This window comes from Hippopotamus amphibius, chromosome 4, assembly GCF_030028045.1.
Source record: "Hippopotamus amphibius kiboko isolate mHipAmp2 chromosome 4, mHipAmp2.hap2, whole genome shotgun sequence".
NCBI lineage: Eukaryota > Metazoa > Chordata > Mammalia > Artiodactyla > Hippopotamidae > Hippopotamus > Hippopotamus amphibius.
In genome coordinates this window covers 77,234,290-77,253,978 of record NC_080189.1, presented here as the reverse complement: position 1 = coordinate 77,253,978, position 19,689 = coordinate 77,234,290, and the positions used below count along the sequence as shown (strand labels likewise).

At 52.1% G+C, this 19,689-nt stretch overlaps 1 protein-coding gene across 1 annotated transcript in view; it reads left to right on the top strand.

The window, feature by feature from the left end:
• The window catches only part of ADCY1 (adenylate cyclase 1), a 117,838-nt gene that overhangs the window by 21,048 nt on the left and 77,101 nt on the right, over positions 1-19,689 (top strand). The window contains exons 2-3 of the mRNA XM_057732897.1: positions 3,446-3,595; positions 18,097-18,215. Coding sequence (XP_057588880.1) covers positions 3,446-3,595; positions 18,097-18,215 — 269 coding nt within the window. The remainder of the gene's footprint in view (positions 1-3,445; positions 3,596-18,096; positions 18,216-19,689) is intronic.

Sequence of the window (19,689 nt, the reverse complement as noted above, 5' to 3'; positions counted from 1 at the left end):
CCCTTGCTCAGGGCCCCTCTGTCTCTAGAATGAGGATGCCGGTGGGGGTAGGGAGGACTTCTCACTCTCAGGAAGCCCTGTGGTCCTGTGGTCACGTGCTCTGGGCTGTGTGGTACTCAGCCTCCAGCCTAGCATGCACCCTTGCCCCATCTCAGAACCCTCTCAGCCTGTTTCCCCCCCCCCCGTCACCACTCCTTCTGCTCCCAGCGTGAACCAGCGCCCTCTCCAGGCCACACCTGCCCACAGGTGACCTCTGGGCCCATCTCTCTCCCTTGTCACCGTTATCCCCGATCACGGACGAGGTGGCCAGTCTTGAAACCTCTCTGTGCCCCGTGAGGCAAGGGCGGCACCTCTTGTCACTGCTATGTGCCTGTCACCATAGCTGCTGATCATGGGGGTGTGTGGGAATGAAGGGTGGGGCAGGTGTGCCGGCAGCTTTGCCATCTTGCGGGCGGCCTCCTCTTCTGCTTTCCTGGGGGAAGATTGGTGGGGTTCAAGGAGGCCCTCTGGGTGTTTGAGGGTGAACGCAGGGTACCGGGCAGGAGAGACCCCCTCCCCGCCCCCCCCAGGTCTCTGCCCCCGCCTCGCCCTGCCCGCCTACTCCGGCTGTGGGGCGGGCCATGGGGCTGTTCTCCGTGTGGGTAGCTCATACGGTGCGACAGGGCACCCAGGTATTCAGTGACCACCCAGCCAGGCCTCCGTGTCCCTGGGGGTGTCCCTTGGTGTCCTGGTGACCCCGCCTGCCCCCACTCTGCTGCTGATCTTTCCCTTGGCCAAACTGCGTAGCCTCTGCTGGCCCTTCTGCCCTCCAGCCCGTGTGTGACCCCTCTGCCCAGACCTCAGTGGGGACCTCCACGTTTCCCTGTTGCTGCCGCAGGCCACTGAGGCCTTGCTTTCTGGAAAAGCCGTGTCTACCAGGCCCGAGTGTGACCTGTGGCGTCCTGCACCCTGTGCTGAGCTGACGCCAGGTGCCTGGCCCCTCAGTTGGACCCCTTGTCCTTCACCCGACAGTGACAGCTGCAGGGGTCGAGGAAGCTGTGGGGGTGCCAGCTGGAGGGCATCTTGGGAGAGGTGTCCTGTGTGTTATGTGTTCTGTGTGTTCAAACTTTACGTTGAGGCTGGGAGGGGCGTGCAGGAGCCACAGATGGTGAAGGGTCTACTGGGAGAGAAGTGAGGTTTGTGCAAAGACTCAGTATTGTTTGAATTTTTAGAAACGTGTCCACTACTGTGCCTGTGGGTGTTCTAAACACACTCAGTACACATTTAAATGTTGACCTCGCCAAACGACGATTTATTATTTCATATGCGCCGATCTTCCTGTTGCCACCAGAAAAGGGCCTTCATCAACAAATTGGCATGAGCTGATCCCAACATCCAGCAGATGGTCCTTTAGACACAGAAAACACCCGCTACGGGGCCCGGCACAGCGCCCCTAGGTGCAGCCAGTGCAGGCCACTGTGCCTGTGAGAGACTGCCACAGGGGCTGAAGCTGCATTTGGGTTCCAGCCCTGCACTCGTTAAAGCGTGGACGCTCTATCTGGGGGATGCTCAGATTGGGAGGTGTTCAGGGTCACAGTGAAGGTGACCAGGGTCACATGGAAATACTCGGGGTCACATGAAGATGATGAGGTCACGTGGAGATATTCAGGGTACATGGAGATGTTCAGGTCACAATGAGATGTTCTGGGTGAGAGCAGGCACCATTTTTATAGGCCTTCTGGCCACTCTCCTAGACCTCCCTCAGCATGGCTGTCCCTCTGTCTGGGCGGCAGAGGTAGGATCCAGGAGCTGATTTGCAGGAGAGTGTTCTGTACACGATCTGTGTGAGGTGTGAGCGTGTGTCCATCATGTCCATCAGGTGTATGTGAGGCGGGCCGTCCCTGTTGAGCTTGCTGGGAGCTCACTCCCCTCCTGGGGGGTTTAGGGAGATGGCCATTGTGTGCTGGGATCCTGCAGACTCCAGTCCCTTGGCCTGTCACCCTGTCCCCTCCTGTGAGCAGCTCTCATGCCTATAGCTGGATGTCACCGCCGACCATGACCTCTCGGGCCTCCCTGTCTTTGTCCCTCAGCTCACCCTATTCAGGCTGCCTTGTCCGTCACTGCCTGGACTCTGGCAGGAGCCCTCTGACCACAGACTACTGTGCCACGGCCAGTGTGTCTGTTTGTCTTGTGTGATGGTGTGTGGCAGTCCGTCCTGGGCGGGGTGTATTTCTGGTTAATCCATGAGGAGCAGAACTTGCAGGAAATGCTGGAGTTTAATCAGACACAAAATCATCCATTTTTGCAGCAACTGGGGGGCAGCAGTTTGTATAAGGCCTGTAAGCATCACAGCCCCACAGGGAGGTGGGTGGGCGTCCTCTCTCTCTCTTAGCAAGAGAGGGGGCCCCAGGGAGATGTGCTGGGGTCCTGTTGGCCCATGAGAGGCACTCCTGTCTGGCCCTGGGCCCAGTGGCCATGAGAGGCAGGGACAGACCAGCCGAGGAGCTCGAGTGGGGGCTGTGGGGTCTGATCCTCCCCCACGTCTGCCACTCTGTGCTGTGTGGCCTTTGTCCATCGTGGGTTCCTGTGGAGCCCCCAAGCTCAGTCTTGGGTGGTCTGGACTGGACAGGAGCTCAGGCAGGTGAAAACGCCCTGGAGGCGTCCTTCTCGTCCAGGCCCCTCTTTTGCTTCTTGTCTGTTGACGTGCAGTGAGAAGCCGGGTGTGTTGGAGGGTCTGGACGCTGCGTTTTCTCCATCGTCATACATACATCACAGGTATTCACTTCATACCCAAATGCCATTCTTTCTTCTTTTTGTTTTTAATGAACTCTCCTTCACTGCTTCTCCCCAGAGCTTTCCATGTTGCCTTGTGGGAATAACCACTCTGTCTTCACGTTCAAAACTTCTAGGTGTAAAGGTTTCCTCAGGCTGTTGTAACAGTGCCTAGACTGGGCAGCTTAAACAACAGGCATTACTTCTCACAGTTCTGGAGGCTGGTTTCTCCCGAGGCCTCTCTCCTTGGTGTGTCGACGGCCGTCTTCTCCCTGTGTCCTCACACGGTCTTCCCCCTGTGCGTGTCTGTGTCCTGATCTCCTCTTATAAGCACACCAGTCATGTTGGATTAGGGACTCCCTAATGGCCTCATTTTAACTTGATTTACCTCCTGGAAGACCCTGTCTCTAAATGCAGGCCCACTCTGGGGTGTTGGGGGTCAGGAACTCCACGTGAATTTCAGGGGCGCACCCTGCCTCCTGGCCTGCTATTTCATTACGCGACAAGCTTACAGCACGGTGGCCCTGGCACAGGCTGAGGGCTGAGGCCTGGCCTGTGGCTGCGTGAGACTGGCTTGGCACTGTCGGTCTGGCTGGCGTGGTCCTTCCCTGGGCTGGTGGTTGGAGGACGTGGAGGAGCCTCTGCCAGGCCGGGCCCCTGCGTGCAGCCCTCTGCGTTGTTCTCTCCCCTCCAGCTCGGTGCCAACGCTCTCCTCTTCCTCGGTGTGAACATGTACGGGTTCTTCGTGAGGATCCTGGCCGAGCGCTCCCAGAGGAAGGCCTTCCTGCAGGCCCGGAACTGCATCGAGGACCGGCTGCGGCTGGAGGATGAGAACGAGAAGCAGGTCAGCGCCCAGGGTCTCGCCCAGAGAGGTGTGGGGGGCCCGGGGCAGGGGGCGTGGAGCCGCACAGCCATCCCACCCAGGCCTCTGGGAGTGGGGTCCAGCCTGGCCCGCCTGGGAGTCCACTTGAGGCCTTAGGCTCCTGCCGGCCCCTCTGCCTCTGTGGCTCAGCCCCCTTGACCAGTTGGAGGAGAGGGGGACAGCTTCGGGGTGGGGGGGATCCCTGGGAGCAGAGGCAGAAGAACTGCCACCCTTGGTCATCCCTGGGCCTCGGTTTACCTGTTGGTGACACGAGGTGCGGGGCTGTGGAGGACACACCCAGGAGGCTTTGCAGGCCTCAGGGGGAGGCACAGGAGAGCTGGGCTTGGTGCTGCTGGAAGGGGCTGAGCTGCTAGGAAGTGACAGTTGCCACGGCAGCCTCACACCCTCAGCTTGGCCTGAGGCCACAGAGCACCCTGCCCGGCTCCTGGCAGGCCTGCTGGGGCAGCAGCACTGTCCCCTGCCATCTGAAGGCTTGGAGGGAGCCAGGCGGGTTCCCCCTGCGCCAGCCACCGTCAGCCACGTGTCCCGGGCTCACCCTTCTTGGCGGCGGCGTTTCCTCTGCTGCTGTCCTGGGGCCATGAGGATGCTCTGAGAGCCCTGGGAGGGGCCTTTAGCTGGGAGCACCTGGACGCCTGTGCTTTTCTGAAGTGCTGATGGCGGAGGCTTGTTTTCCTGGGGTGGGCTGGATGGGATGGGTTTATAAATGAGATGCTCTTATTATTGTAAATGCAAGGCGTTAAGTACCGACTATACATTTAAAAATGCACACACGCATTTTCAGTTATTTATTTATTTATTTATTTATTGGCTGCATTGGGTCGCATTTCCAGTTATAGCTGTTACAACGATACCTAGTATTTACAGTAAAAGTTGGATATCACTCAGAAAGAGGTGGCGTGTGTATATTTGGGTTGTGTGAGTGGGTCAGTGGTGGCTGTGTCTGTGGGTGGCGTGTGCATGTGTGTCTGTGAGGATATGCACACATGTGGTGTGCAGTGTGTATGTGTGCACGTGTGTGTGTCTTCTGCACACGTGTGTGTGTGTGTGGACATGTGAGCGTGTGTGTGGACACGTGGGCGTGTGTGCGGATAAATGTGTGTGTGTGTGCGTGCACGTCTGTGTGTAGGTGTATATGTGTGTGTGGATTTGCCTCAGGCGGACGGTGCGTGTGTGCCTGTATGTCTGTACACGTGTGCGTGTGTGTATGCCGGGGACGTGTGCATTTGTGCACATGTGGACGGCTGTGTATAGGAGCATAGAGAACGCGTCTCCTGGGTCTCCCCAGACCCGCGTCCTCAGCACCACTGGGGAGTGTTCGGTGCTAAGAGGCCCTTGAGCTTGGTGTGCTTACCTTCATCATCTCCACGAGATTCCAGAAGTGACTCTTCGGAGTCCTCTCCCCTTAAATACATTGCCTGACGTGCTGGAAAAATCGATGTGGGGGGGCCGTTCTTGTGTGTTTCTGAATCTTCCTTGGCTTTCACTCTATTTTTCTCTCCTCTCCATCTTTCAAATATCCTCCTTTCCCACTTTCTCTGATTTTTAAAAAAAGTTTATTTATCTTTATTGAAGTATGGTCGATTTACAATGTTGTGTTAGTTTCAGGTGTACAGCAAAGTGATTCAGTTATATTTACATATGTATCTATTTTTTTCAGATTCTTTTCCCATATAGGTTATTACAGAATATTGAGTATAGTTCCCTGTGCTATACAGTAGGTCCTTGTCATTTATCTATTTTACATATAGTAGTTTATATATGTTAATCCCAAATTCCTAATGTATCCCTCCCCCCCTTTCCCCTTTGGTCACCATAAGTTTGTTTTCTATGTCTGTGAGTATATTCCTCTTTTTGTTGTTGTTTTTGTTACTGTTGTTTTGTTTTGTTGGTCGCACCACGAGACTTGCGAGATCTTAGTTCCCGGACCAAGGATTGAGCCCGGTCCCTACAGTGGAAGTATGGAGTCCTAACCACTGGATACCTGGGAATTCCCTCTTTCTGTTTTGTAAATAAGTTCATTTGTATCATTTTTTTAGACTCCACATATAAGCAATATCATATGATATTTGTCTTACTCTGTCTGGCTTACTTCGCTTAGTATCTCTAGGTCCGTCTAGAGATGTTTCATTCTTTTTTATGGCTGAGTAATAGTCCATTATATATATGTACCACATCTTCTCTATCTGTTCCTCAGTGGACATTTAGGTTGTTTCCGTGTCTTGGCTGCTGTGAATAGGGCTGCTGTGAACATTGGGGTGCATGTATCTTTTCAAATTATGGCTTTCTGTGAATCCGCTTTCTCTGATTTTGTCTTTCATTCCCTTTCTTACTCTTGCTGCCTTTCTTATAGACGACCTAGCACGTACCCTTATAACATTTCGAATGCTGAGTGCTCCTTCTGTCCCTCCAGTGGGTCCCACCTGTGGATGGCGTGGATGCTGGCTGTGGCGTGGCCACTCTTGCTGCCTGCATGTGTGGGGTCTGCAAGCGCGCGTCTCTCCCCTGTCGCCCATGCTCCCGCCCTGGGAGCACAGCGGCCGAGCAAGCACTCCTGCTCTCACGGAGTAGCTGCGAGCCCAGCCTTTGCTGCTGTACTTGTGTCACTTCTCTGCAGCTCCGAGAGCACAGAGCTTCTCAGTCCCACAGCTGAGGAAGCCCAGACTCAAGGAGGTCCAGAGACGTGCCTGAATTCTAACCGCAGACCTGATGTTCTTAAGCAGGAAATCTGCGAAATGGTACATGTTACCCAATCTCATCAGCCCAGCTGAATCTCTGTCCTTATGCATATTCTCTCCCCGCATTGTTGTCGTTTTGGTGTGTACATAATTTTATTTCCTGCATTTTGACTTATTTCCCACCGGTGTATCCATCGATGCTTTAAAGGTAGCTGAAGACAGCCGCTGCTGCCTCGCCTGCAGGCATGTCTCCGCATCTGACATTTAGACACCATGTTTTTGCAAGGGTTTCTTTCTCATAAGCATCTTTATTCATGTAGACTTGAAGTATCTTTGGTTACATTCTCAGGAGTACAACTATAATGTCATTTCTCTCCCTCGGCCCTGGGTATTTTCCAAAATATGTTGTGCTAAATTTTTTTTTTAATATTTAAATTAAAAATTTTTAATTTACTTTGCATTTAAAAAATTTTTAATTGTATAGTTGCTTTACAATGTTGTGTGAGTTTCTTCTGTACAACGAAGTGAATCAGCTATGCCTATACATATATCCTCTCCCTCTTAGACCTCACGCCTACACCCCCTCCCACCCATTCCACCCATCTAGGTCACCACAGAACACCGAGCTGAGTTCCCTGTGCTATACCACAGGTTCCCACTAGCTATCTGTTTTACACATGGTAGTGTGTATACGTCAATCCTAATCTCCCAGTTCACCCACCTTCCCCTTCCCGCCGTGTCCACACGTCCGTTCTCCATGTCTGCGTCTCCATTCCTGCCCTGGAAATAGGTTCATCTGCACCATTTTTCTAGATTCCACATATGTGCGTTAAGATACCATATTTGTTTTTCTCTTTTTGACTTCACTCTGTGCTTCATTTTATCTTTATAAGTAATACTTAGTTACACTGGGCTCTGGGTAGCAGTGGTTGAGTTGGGTCCTGGGGCCAACAGGATCTTATAAGTAATACTTAGTTACACTCGGCTCTGGGTAGCAGTGGTTGAGTGGGGTCCTGGGGCCAACAGGGTGGGCCTCACAGGGAGCCTGCTGGAAATGCAGATTCCCTGTCCAGTCCCCTGGCTGGGAAAGCTGGGTGGGCCCAGCGTTTGGGGTTCTGGTGTGTATCCCCAGTGTTGCACACGACCCACTTTCTCTCTCCCTCCGTCCCTCCTCCCCTCCCCTCTACCTGTTAGGACTTGGTACTCCCCACTTATTCAGATGCAGTGGCCACTTTTCCGAGCATGTTTACTGTTTGTATTTCTCTGTGGAACACGTGTTCTGATCCTCTGCCCTTTCATGCTCTGACTTTCCTGTGGGTTTGAACGAGCCGTTCACTAGAGAAGGGCTGACGCCTGATCAGAAGGGATCCCCATGTTCCCCAAGTCTGTTCCTCTCACTCTGCTTTTCTTTGTGTAAAACTCAATCTTTTGTATATTCCAACGTATCAATCATTTTCCTCGGTGGTTTCATCTGTTTCTGCAAAGCCAGGCACATGGACTATGGAAGTGAGGACAGGTGGCCCCCATGAGTTCCCCTGCCTGATCCTGGGAGGGGCGAGGCAGTGTCCTGACTTGCTGTACTTTTTCAGTTGGAACCCACAGGTTGTATCACAGGACAACTCTATGCCTGGGAGGCCTTGTCCCTGGCACTCAGGTTACTCCCTGCCTCTGGCTGGGACAACTGATTTTAGCTCAGGGAGCCCTGTCTCTTTGGGTGGCAAAAGGGAAGCTCTTGGGCTCAAATGGGGCTCAGCCACCTCTTCAGGGCTCTCAGGCACCAGTAGGCATGTGGTACATCAAAGCCTGCCTGGGGACTGCCTGGCCAGGCCGGGGGAGCCTGCAGGTGGCTAGCCACCTCTGCCCAGCTCACACCTCTGTTGTCAGTGTGAAAACCACAGCCCCCTGAGTTGCAGGTGAGGGATGCCCTGACCATATGGGCTTGCCATCATCTGTGTTTTCATGCTTCAACTCAAGTAACAGAGCAGTCCAATTCCGTAGCTGCTTCTAGAGTCTTCTCCAGGCCCTGACCCAGTAAGGTGGCACCCTAGGTGATGTGAGGGGCTATTGGTGGATGCAGCCCAGTTTTTTAAAAAATTCTTTTTATTTATTTATTTTTTTGTTATTTATTTATTTACTTATTTGGCTGCACTATGTAGCATATGGGATCTTAGTTCCCTGGCCAGGGATCAAACGCACGCCCCCTGCATTGGAAGCATGGAATTGTAACCACTGGACCACCAGGGAAGTCCACAGCCCAGTTTTGTGGCGGGGGGGGGGGGGGGTTGCTGAGGATGCACCCTGGTTCTGGGAGGGGGTTCTGGGTGATGCATCCTTGTTCTGGGAGAGGATGCTGGGCATGTGGCCCAGGTCTGGGAGGGGCTGCTGGGGCGTCCAGCTCCAGAATGACCACTGTGTGGCGGCAGGTGTGCCCCATTGACTTCTGCAGGAGGCAGGGAGATGCCAAGCTGGGGCTGCAGGGGCTGGGAATGGGGTCCTTGAGCAAGGCTGAGTTGGGGGGGAGCAGGAGCTGAGAGGTGGGGCTGGGAATGTGCTCGGTGGTCCAGGGGAGGCATGTAGCTTATGGTGGCCTCAGCTGGAAGGAAATGGGTGAAGGTGAGAGGGAGGCAGGGCTTTACGCTCTGTGGAAGGTTGTGCACGTGACCGTGTGATGGGGCCTCTAATGTGTTCGAGCAGGAGAGAGAGCTGGTCAGACACAGGTTTGAGGGGTGAGTGCGGAGACAGGACTTGGAGGTAGGTGAGGGTGGGGTGCAGGTGCGCTAGAAGTTTGGTGGGTTGTTCTTTCCTCTCTCCCTGGATGAGTATCCACCCAGGGGTGGTGAGGAGGCTTTGGCAGGCAGGAGAAGAATGAGCTTCATGGCCCAAAGCAGGTGTTTCGCCTGAGTCCCAGGAGATATCTTCTCCCTGGGATGTGCCTCCAGGACAGGCCTGCGCTTGTGTGGCCACCACTGGCTGGTCAGGGTTTGCGGGAGGGAAGAGCAAGGCACGCGCTCTGAAATGCAGGCATGCGTCCTTAGCACCCTCGCCTGTCCCTTGCCTGACCCTCACTGCTGGACCCTTTTGTTTCGGGACAGGAATCAGCAGATGGAAACTGTTGAGAAGTGTGGGTCCCGCTGCAGAATCCCAGGCAGTAACGTAGACAGGATGTGGGACTCACAGGCCCTTCCCCACGCTTTACAGATCTGATACTGTCATCGTTCTCACCCAGGTTGATCCATTCCTTCTTTTTTTATTGAAGTATAGTTGGTTTACAATACTGTGTTAGTTTCAGGTGTACAGCAAAGTGATTTGGTTGTGCAGATTTTAGGGCACCTCAGACCTTGGGGAGAGTCTCTGACTGTTGTAGGAAAGGATGCCACTGGGAACTCTCACCGCTCGCCCACTCGCAATCCAGGAAGAACCCGTGGGCGTTCCATGCCTATAATCACTGATTTTTGTGGCAACCCTGAGAAGAAGGTGATAATTGCGCCAGAAATCAGGAGCATCCCCTCCCCTCCTATATTGTTTAGAACGAATAGCCCTGCAGTTGCTATTTTAAAAGAAAGTCCAACTGCTTTGGCTACAAAATCTGGGTTTTTATTTATCTCCTGCCCTGCTCCCTGCAGACGTGGACAGGCATGTTCTCCTCAGACCAGTCTCTAAGAGCAAGGCCTCCTTCAACATTTTCACAAGTGGGAAGATTACAAGCGTTCTGTCCTCCTCAGGGAAGCCCGCAGAACCAAAGGGGCTGGAGAGGATGGGCAGGGGGCCTGTCTGCTTCCTTAGACACACTCTACTTCTGGAAGGTCTCTGCTGTACTTTGAAAAAGCTACCTGAGTTGTCAATGTCCCTGAGACTGACTCCTTTGAGAGGGGCTTGGATGTGCTGAAGTGAGCCCTCCTCCCACCAAGTCAGAACAGACAGGGACGGCCCCTATGCAAGGGTGCCGGACTCTGTCCTGTTCTGTGGGGTCTTGGCAGAAGGATGAATGTGATTGATCTGAAGGCGTGCTCTCCTCTGGGTTCTTAGATCTTCAGAACTAATTTCAGGCCTCTGCATCGTAGTTAAGCGTGTAAGAACTTTGTTCTGTTTGGTAAATCTGAGAACTGGGGCTGGCCCGGAGAATTTAAATGATGTGGGGAGGATAATAAGGCGAATGAATGTCAGAGTATTTGGTGATGGAGTGAGGACAGCAGAGGCCAAAGCCCAGAATCCGCCCCAAACCAGCTGTGGCCCACTTTCTTCTTTTACAGCCTCATGTCTCCTCAGCCGTAAAAGAAGCTATATCTGGGTTAAAATATTCCAAAGGGCCGTGAGGGGTCTTTTAACAGGACTCTTTCAGTTTCAGACAAAAGTGTCAAAAAGTTGGTTCTTTGAAATAGAAAAACTTTAGAGAGGCTGACCGAGAAGAAAGAGCAGACCCAAGATGACTAGGGATGGGAAAGCACACGCCTCAGGGATAAAGCCAGGTTAAAGATAGATGAGAGAGGAATACGGAGTATTTTTTTGTTTGTTTGTTTTTTGCCAGAATATTTGAAAACTTAGACAAAATGGACACATTCCCAGAAAGGTATTAGTTACTAAAACTGATTTTAGAAGAAAAAGAAAGCCTGAAATATCCTATGATCATTAAAACGATTGACTCAGTAGTGAAAAGCTTGCCGAAAAAGTCATCACCAAGTCCCAGTGATGTGAGAGCTGAGTCATACAAACTTCTAAGGAAAACCTCTTTCCAAGCTGATCATCCACAGGACAGAAACTCCTCTGTGAGGGCAGGATGACCTTTCTCATGATTATGGAGGACAGAGCTAGGATTCTAGAATCTCAGCAATGCAGGTAAGACAGACATGCAGGGGAGCAGCCCTTGTCCCCCCGTCCTGTGTTCATGAGTGTGTGTCAGCTCCGAGGCTCTTTGCCTTTTGGTGCCCGAGTGGGTTGGGAGAGGCCCAGCTGGAATTCCTGTAGGGGGTGGTCATTCACGACTCGGCACTTCTGAATGCTTGGCCCATGGCTCCAGAGACCCTGGAACAGAGAGAACCTGGTCTCAGCAGGATGTTGTGTAACTGGATGGGAGACAGAGAGCAGCAGTTGGCGTCTATGGGGAGGCCCAACTGGAGGATGGGGGTGTCTGAGGGGCATGCTATGTGGGGTGGGAGTGCATTGGAAGAGTATTTGGTTGGGGCTTTGAAGGAAGTGTAGGAGTTTGCCAGGTAGAGCCTGGGAGATGGGGAGCAGTAGGTGGCATTCACTTAGCAAATGGGGAGTGGGGTGCACAGGTATTGTCTTCCAGTCAGGGAAGGCAGGTTGGTAAGCTGCAGCTCTGTCTTCCTTCAGCTTGGAGAGGGTTGGGATAGAGCTGCAAGGGATGCTTCACTGGGGGGCAGAGACCACCTGGGCACCTCAGGTGATCACAACTCCCCACTGGGGTCTAACCCTTAGGTCTGAGCCTGTCAGAGCTGGTGAGAATAGAGACGGGGGTGCATGGCCTCTGAAGGTCACCCTTAGCTCCTTGGGGCCCTCCTTTCCTGCTGCTCCCCACAGCCCAGCCAGGAAGCCTGGGCTTGCAAGGTCCTACCCCCGAGAATAGCGTCCTTGCCCTGACTGCAGAAGCTGCTGCTCCAAAGGCCCTGATATTCCTCACATACCATTATTAAGTCATAATTCCAAAATTACATACAGCTATTTATAAAGCACATATTCAGTTGTCATCCTAACAACATAAATGGGACAATTTTGATTTCCCATTGTGTGAGGGAAATTTATCAAGAGGAAGCAAATTTCCTTTTAAGTGATATGGTATGGATTTTTTTTTTTTAATTTTTTAATTTTTTTTTTGGGGGGTACACCAGGTTCAATCATCTGTTTCCTGGTATGGATTTTTTAAAATAAATGTATTTATTTTATAAAATAAATTATATGTTTTTAAAAATAAATTTATTTATTTTGGCTGTGTTGGGTCTTCATTGGTGCGTGGGCTTTCTCTAGTTGTGAAGAGTGGGGGCTACTCTTTGTTGTGGTGCGTGGGCTTATTGCAGTGGCTTCTCTGCAGTTGCAGAGCACAGGCTCTAGGCTTGCAGGCTTCAGTAGTTGTGGCACATGGGCTCAGTAGTTGTGGCTTGTGGGCTCTAGAGCTCAGGCTCAGTAGTTGTGGTGCACGGGCTTAGTTGCTCTGCAGCATGTGGGATTTTCCCAGACCAGGGACCGAACCCGTGTCCCCTGCATTGGCAGGCAGATTCTTAACCACTGCACCATCTGAGAATTCCCTGGATGGACTTTTAAAGGTGTCTGACTCATTCCCAGCACCTTTCAAAACCACTGTAGTTATTATTTATTTTCAATTTAAAAAAGCCTATTGATCTATAGTTTATATATCAGTATTATTAAGTTCAATTTAAAGTTCAAAACAACTAAATAGTTTCTCTGATATTTTGAGTGTGTAACCATCACAATAATCTAACTTTTGAATATTTTTCGTCACCCCAAAAAGAAAACTGTACCTGTTAGCAGTCACTCCCCATCCCCTCCTCCCAGACCTAGACACCACTAATCTATGTTCTGTCTCTATGGGTTTGCCTGCTCAGGACGTTTCATATGCCAGTAAATGGAGTCACACAGTATGTGGCCTTTTGTGTCTGGCTGCTTTCACTTTGCATACTGTTCTCAAGGTGTGTCCATGTTGGAGCATGGGTCAATGCTTCAGTCCTTGTTATGGTTGAGTAGTATTCCACTCTGTGGACGGACCGCACTCTTTATCCATTCATCCATTGGTGGACGTCTGGGTTGTTTCTACTCTTCTGTTATTTTTCCAGTCTATTTCCTCTGGTTTTCAGTTTGGTCAGTTTCTATGATTCTGTCTTCAAGGTCACAAAGCTTTCCTCTGTCCTTTCCATTCTGATGTTCGTGTCTATTGAGCTCATTTCATTTTTTTTTTCAGTTCTAAAATTTCCATTTGATTCTTTTTTTGTTTTGATCTTATATTTCTTTGCTGAGAGTTTCTGTTTTTTCACTTTTTCAAGCATATCTGTAATTGTTCATTGAATCATAGGATGACTGCTTTAAAATCTCGTTAGTTATTCTAATTATTCTGTCGTTTGGTGTTGGTGTCTGTTGATTATCTTTGTTTGTTGGGATTGTTCTGGTTCTTTGTATGATGAGTGGTTTCTGATTGGAACCTGGACAACTGGGCTGTTATGTGTGTCTTATTGGAACTTTTTCTTTTGGCCGGCTTTCTGTGCCTTCACTTGGCAGGGGAAAGTGGGGACCACCACCTCAATACTTCCTAGTGGGGGTACAAGTCCAGGCTGCACACTGGGCCTCTGTTGGGGCTCACTGGGGTGGGGGTGCCTCCTTACTGCTGTGCAGGAGAGAGTGCTGGCTTTTGACTGGGGGAGAGAAGGAGTAGGAAAGCCCTTGGTCTTCACTGACTATGTGGAGCTGGGTACGGGGGGAGTCGTGTGTTATCACGTGGTGGAGATCAAAGGGAGGGGTCTCTGCATGGCCTCTCTGACCTCCCAGCCTGGGGTTGGTGCTTCCTCACAGCCTGGGGAGGGTGGTGGTTTGCAGAGTTTTTTGGTGGTTTGCCTGGAGTGGGGGTTATTGTGTAGTTTTCTTCTCACAAGGCTGTCCCTGTCCTGATCCTTTGGTCAGAGAGAACCGACTTTTGTTGGAGCTTGCTGCCATGCCTGTCTGCATTTCTGGGCCACCCACATCTCCAGCGCTCAGCCTGGGATACATTAGGAAAAAGAAAGTCCAAGGCCCTTTGGGAGATTGGGATTGCCATATATACATTACTAATAAGAAAAGAAAAATCAAATTGTACACATCAAATATATGCAGTTTATTGTATGTCAATTATATCTCAATAAAAGTTCTTAAATAAATAAATAAATAAATAAAATGAGGAATACAAAATGGCTGCAAAAAAAGAAAGAAAGAAAGAAAGAAAGTCCAAGGCCTTATTACCTCCATGCCATCCCTGGTCCTGAGGTTTCTGCCTCCTTCCTTCTGCCTTTCACAGCCTTCAGATGACTGTTTCATATGTAACATACAAGACTTTTGGTGTACTTAGTGGGGCGACTAGGGAAAAGTACTTCTCCATCTTTTGGAAGCAGAGTCCTCATGATCGTTGTGTAAATATCTAATGTTTATTAAGGATAATGCGTTGTCACATTTTGATGATCAAGATAAATGTTGAGGTTTTTCTATAGCCTTCATAGGATGCTGGGGTATTTTATGTGATCCACATTCATAAATTTGTTCCTTTGATTTCTGGCTTTGTAACTTATTTCACTGGTTAGAACTCATTAATGTAGCCGTCTGCTCCCAGTGTAATGTTTATTGCTGCCTGAGGCTGTAGGGCTGGGTTTGGAATTGGCTGTGGATCTCAGATATTATCTTTATGATGTCAGTGAGCTACTTTGTCTTAGGTTGTTTGCTGTTTTTCTGTTTTTAATCATGACGAGGGATGGGTGCTTGGTGTTTTCAGATGGCTGCTTTGCTCCCTGTGGGAGAGGTTGTGTCCTTTTAGTCTTGGTTATTAATGTGTGTTGGCTTTAGGCACCATCACTAATCTCGTGGATGGAGGTAGTGTTGAGCCCTTGGTCAGAAATATAACCCGCTATTAGGAACTTCATGTGACAAGGGCTTATCCAAGTGAGATGACTCTTTTTCTCTTACGTACATATTCCAGGGCAGGCACTTTATGGCAGATGTGGCAGATCTGATCCAAGCGCCCCTCACAACCCAGTCTCCCTCTAGTTAAATGGTCTGCCATCACTAGTGTATGGCCTTCATCCTCCTGAACTATGATGGTCGGTAAAGATCCAGCCATCACGACTGTATCCCCAGCATAAACAGCAGGGAGGAGGAGAGAAGAACAAGCTGTCTTTAGGGAATATTCCAGAAGCTTCCACATGACCCTTCAACTCCTATCTCCATGGCCACATCTAGCTGCATGGGGGGCTGGACAATGTGGTCTTCATTCCAGGTCTCCAAGTCCCCTGATGAGATTGTGGTGCTAGTGGTGGAGAAAGGATCCAGGGACAGTGCTGACTGCCACAGCCATCTGACTCGGCACCCCACGCTGCACTGGGTGTGCACAGCTGTGCCACCAGCAGCCTTCTCCCCTGGTCCTTTGGAATGGGCACCTGCGGGCCCACCCATCACCTCTTGAGTCTGGGGCTGGTCAGTGTCCTTCTGCCTTTTCAGTCCTTCCTTCCCTCCTGGTGGCTGACTCAGTGTCCCTGTTCTAACTCCAAATCATGCTGGGAAGCCTAGGTGATGGAGAGACCAAGAATGGGGAGGGCTCCCCTCAGCAGGGGCCCCTGCAGGGGAGGCTGCAGCTCGCTCAGGGAGAGTGGTTCCAGGGCTGCGAGATGGGGCGTTTGCAGATCACTGCTGGTGAAGGAAGGTGCGAGACAGGCACCGGGGAAGGACAGTTTCACTCGTTTGATTTGGCTTGGGGGGCACCCAACTGTTTTTCCCGATGCAGGTGACAGATTTGAAAGATGCAGGAGACGAGAGTGAAGCCCTGAAGCCTGTCACTGGAGGTGCTGGAGGCATGGTACTGAGCAGGGACCCCTGCGGGTCAGCAAGGGCCTGAGCTGTTTGTCCCCTTCTCAGAACTTCCCGCTGTGGAAGTTAATGTGATTATTGCCTTGATAGATGGGATGGGATTTCGACGGAGCTTAACTAACTACCCCAAGAGGCAGAGCCAGAATGTGAGGCCAGGCTGCTGTCCTGCAGGCCCTAGGACTCTCCTTTTCCCCTGAGGCCTCCGTGTGGGGCTCTGGGGTGAGGGGGCCCCTCCTGGAGCCCCTAGACTGGCAAGTGACCTGAGGGGCCCAGGGTTGTAGACGCCGCGACACTGGGGCTGCGGAGAAGGCACCGCTGCACTGTGTGTCCTCACGGCCCTTCCATGGCAGCCTGCCCTGTCGTCCAGCTGCTTCTGTTTTCCCACCTTGCACCTCAGGGTGATGACTATCTCTGGAAGCTTCCAGGTGTTCCTTTGATGGTGGCCCGAGGGAGCCTCCTGCCGAGGTCCCTTGACCTCAGGACAGCTGACCACCTACAACGGCTCCTCTGCAGGGGCTGTGCTGGGGCTCGTGCCCCAAGGTCTTCTGCTAAGGAAGGGCCGACGGCCTCCTATCCAGGCTCAAGTCACACCCCAGCTCCATGCCCTGGGTAGCGGGGCTTCCTGTCCCGGACTGAAACTGTCCCTGCACACATGCTCGGACTGGCACTTCTGTCTCAGAGGGTGCTCTCCCCGTGTGGCTGGTCATACAGTGTCACGGACCCCTGTGCTCTCATGATGTCCCTCCTGAGTGTAGGGGTCTGTCCAGCGTAGAGCCACATGGGGGCCACAGTGGGTGGGCCCCCAGCATAGACCCTGGCCTCTCTCAGGGCAGAGGGCCCAGCCACAGCCTGGCTCACCTGGGCAAACACACTCGGCTCCACCTGGCATCTGGCGGGGCCGGGCCAGGTCTCCCTCCTCAGAAGTGTGTGTGGGGATGCGTCACCGGGGGAGACTCTTCCAGTGCATCAGGTACATTCTCCCATCTTAAAATGAATTTGTCATCTGGAGCCAAGGGGGTGAAGCCCTCATACCCCCACCCCAGGCTCCTGTGCCATTTCCCGCAGGCGGGCTGGGTTTTTAGGGTCTGTGACGGTTGTCACTGCTGCTACGCTGATCGCCCTCCAGAGGATGTCATGTGGGGGAGCGGCTGCTCCCAGTCAGGGATGTGGTCTCACACTGCAGGGTGGACCTGCAGTCTAAGAGGGTCTCAGGACCTGGTGGCTGCACCCAGACCCTGCTCTGGGTGGGAGATGCCAGCCATTTACATGGCCCCATCTGAGCCTCCTCCATTGACTGGACAAGCTGAGGCTGAGGGGCTGTGGGCCCAGCCTGGGGGATGCTGGAGGGAGGGAGGGAGGGAGGGGCTTCTTTTGCCCCCTCCCTGCCCCATGTTCACCCTTGTAAGTAGGATGTCCTACTTGATTCCAAGCAGGATCTTTTGTTTTCTTTCCAAAGCAGAGTGGGAGGGAGGGGGCTGTGGAATGGACTGAGAGAGGAGTGGGACTTCACCCTAATTTTCTAGAACATGGTTTCTCAGACATGATGTGGTCAGTTGGTCCAGGGCCAGTGGGGCTGAGGCCAGGGACGGGTCTACTAAGGAGCAGAGGCAGAAACCAGAGGAGGAAACTGAGGTCCAGAAAGGGTGACAGAGTCCCCAGGGCGGCATGGCTCCTGCGGATAAGCTGACATTTGGTCCATCCTCTCGTGGGGGGCAGGGGAGGAAAATGTTTGACTCCTGCAGATCAAGGAGGAATCAGAAGACAAGACCAGGAAACAATGCCACATTGTGTCCAATGTGAGAACGTGGGCCTCTGTCTGTCAGGGCACAGATGCTTTCGTAGCCCTCCTCGAGGTCCCTCTTGAGGCCGTGTTGGGCAGTGGTGTGGGGAGAGAGGCTGGACAGGCCTGGTTGGAGGCAGCAGCGTTTCCTCCCTGTGACCGACTGCTCACTGAAGCTGGGGAGCACGGGCAGGCTGGGTGTTCCAGAGGTGATGCTGGTGCTTGCCAAGCGCTCTAGGAGCAAGTTACCTGTGCAGTGACAGTCCAGGCCTGGACACGACCTACCGTGGAACTGGACCACATGCCAGGCATGTGTGGGGAGGGTCCGAGGCCCCTCATGGTTGGCAGCTCCTGAGCACCAAGGTCACTGGGGTGGGCGAGTCCAGGAACCACAGGGAGGAGCTGCTGTGTCACATGGGCCCATCTCTCCTGTCCAGGAGCGGCTGCTCATGAGCCTCCTGCCTCGGAACGTCGCCATGGAGATGAAGGAGGACTTCCTGAAGCCCCCTGAGAGGATTTTCCACAAGATTTACATCCAGCGGCATGACAACGTGAGGTAGGGCTGGCACTGGCCTGGCCCGGCCCTGTGATGGGCCTTGGGGTCTGAGGTGGGAGGTGATGGAGGGTGGGGAGTGACTGAGGAGTTGGGAGATGATGGAGAAGTGGGAGGTGATGGTGGAGGCGGGAGGTGATGTTGTAGTTGGAGGTGATGTTGTAGGTGTTAGGTGATGGTGGAGGTGGGAGGTGATTATGGAGGTGGAGGTGATGTTGTAGGTGGGAGGTAATTATGGAGGTGGAGGTGATGTTGTAGGTGGGAGGTGATGGTGGAGGTGGAGGTGATGGAGGAGGAGGAGGTGATGGCAGAGATAGGCAGAGGGCCCTAATTTGAGGGAAGGAGGGAGCAGGTATGGGTCAGGAGCCCAGGCGAGCGCTTGCCCAGCAGGGAAGCAGCTCCCACAAGGGGGGTGTGTTGGCTTCTCAGGTGATGCATTTCACAGCTCCTCTTTTCCGTTTTCTCATTTCTTCACCTTCTATTATCTGTATTGGCTAGAGAGGGTGGGAACTCTGTCCCTAAGCCAGATTTGGGCAGTGGCCATTGGACTGGGAATTTGGCTGCATCAGGCTAATAGCTGAGCGTTGTTCTCATTGGTGCCAGGCTCTGGGGTATGTGTTCTTCTCACTCTTTTCATCTCTTGGCAGCCCCAGGAGATAGGGATTGTTATTCCTATTTTATAGATGAAGAAACTGAGCCCTTGGAGTGAATCAACTTTCCCTGGACACTCTGAGGTTTGCTTGCTTGTTTTTAGAGTCTGTTAACAGGTAATTAATTGTATAAGTCATACATTCCCTTTTAAAGTAGCTAGAATAGATAGCAGTGTTGCCTGTCTGGGAGTAACACTTTGTATAAGTGTTGCTCAGGTAGGAGATGGTGGTTTGAAGGACCCAAGTGCTCTCTCTTCTTGCTGTTCTTTGCTGGCTTTCTTGGATGTTGGCATCAGGGCTCCCTACCCACCGGACCCCTGCAGACACAAAAGGATAAGAAAATCCTGTTCTGTCTGTGTCGAGTGCTACAGACTGGGTCCTCATGAGCTGGTGCTTGTTCATTTGAAGTGAGCCAAGGCCTACTGCTGCCAGCCCCTCCCCATCAGGATCCGAGCTGCCCCTTTGTGTGGGCCAGCATGGCTAACAGCTGTCTGCTGAGTGCACTCACTTCCACTGTTGTTTCTCTTGATGAGGACCAGTTTTGTCCTTCTACAGAGGATGCTGAAGCCAAATGGGGTTAAGGCCTAATGTGTGGGGCCAACATTCAAGCCCAGTAAGGAGAGGTCACTTGGTTCTGTTTAATGTCATGACACCCTTGATATCTGTCACCTCCACTTTATAGATGAGGAAATCGAGGTCCAGCAAAGTGAGGTGAGTGTGCAGGACTCCCTGGCCAGTGAATGATGGGACTGGGGCTGGATCCAGGATTGGCTGATGCCAGCGTTTGCCTCTCATTACTGTGTAAGGACACAATTTAGTGACTAAGC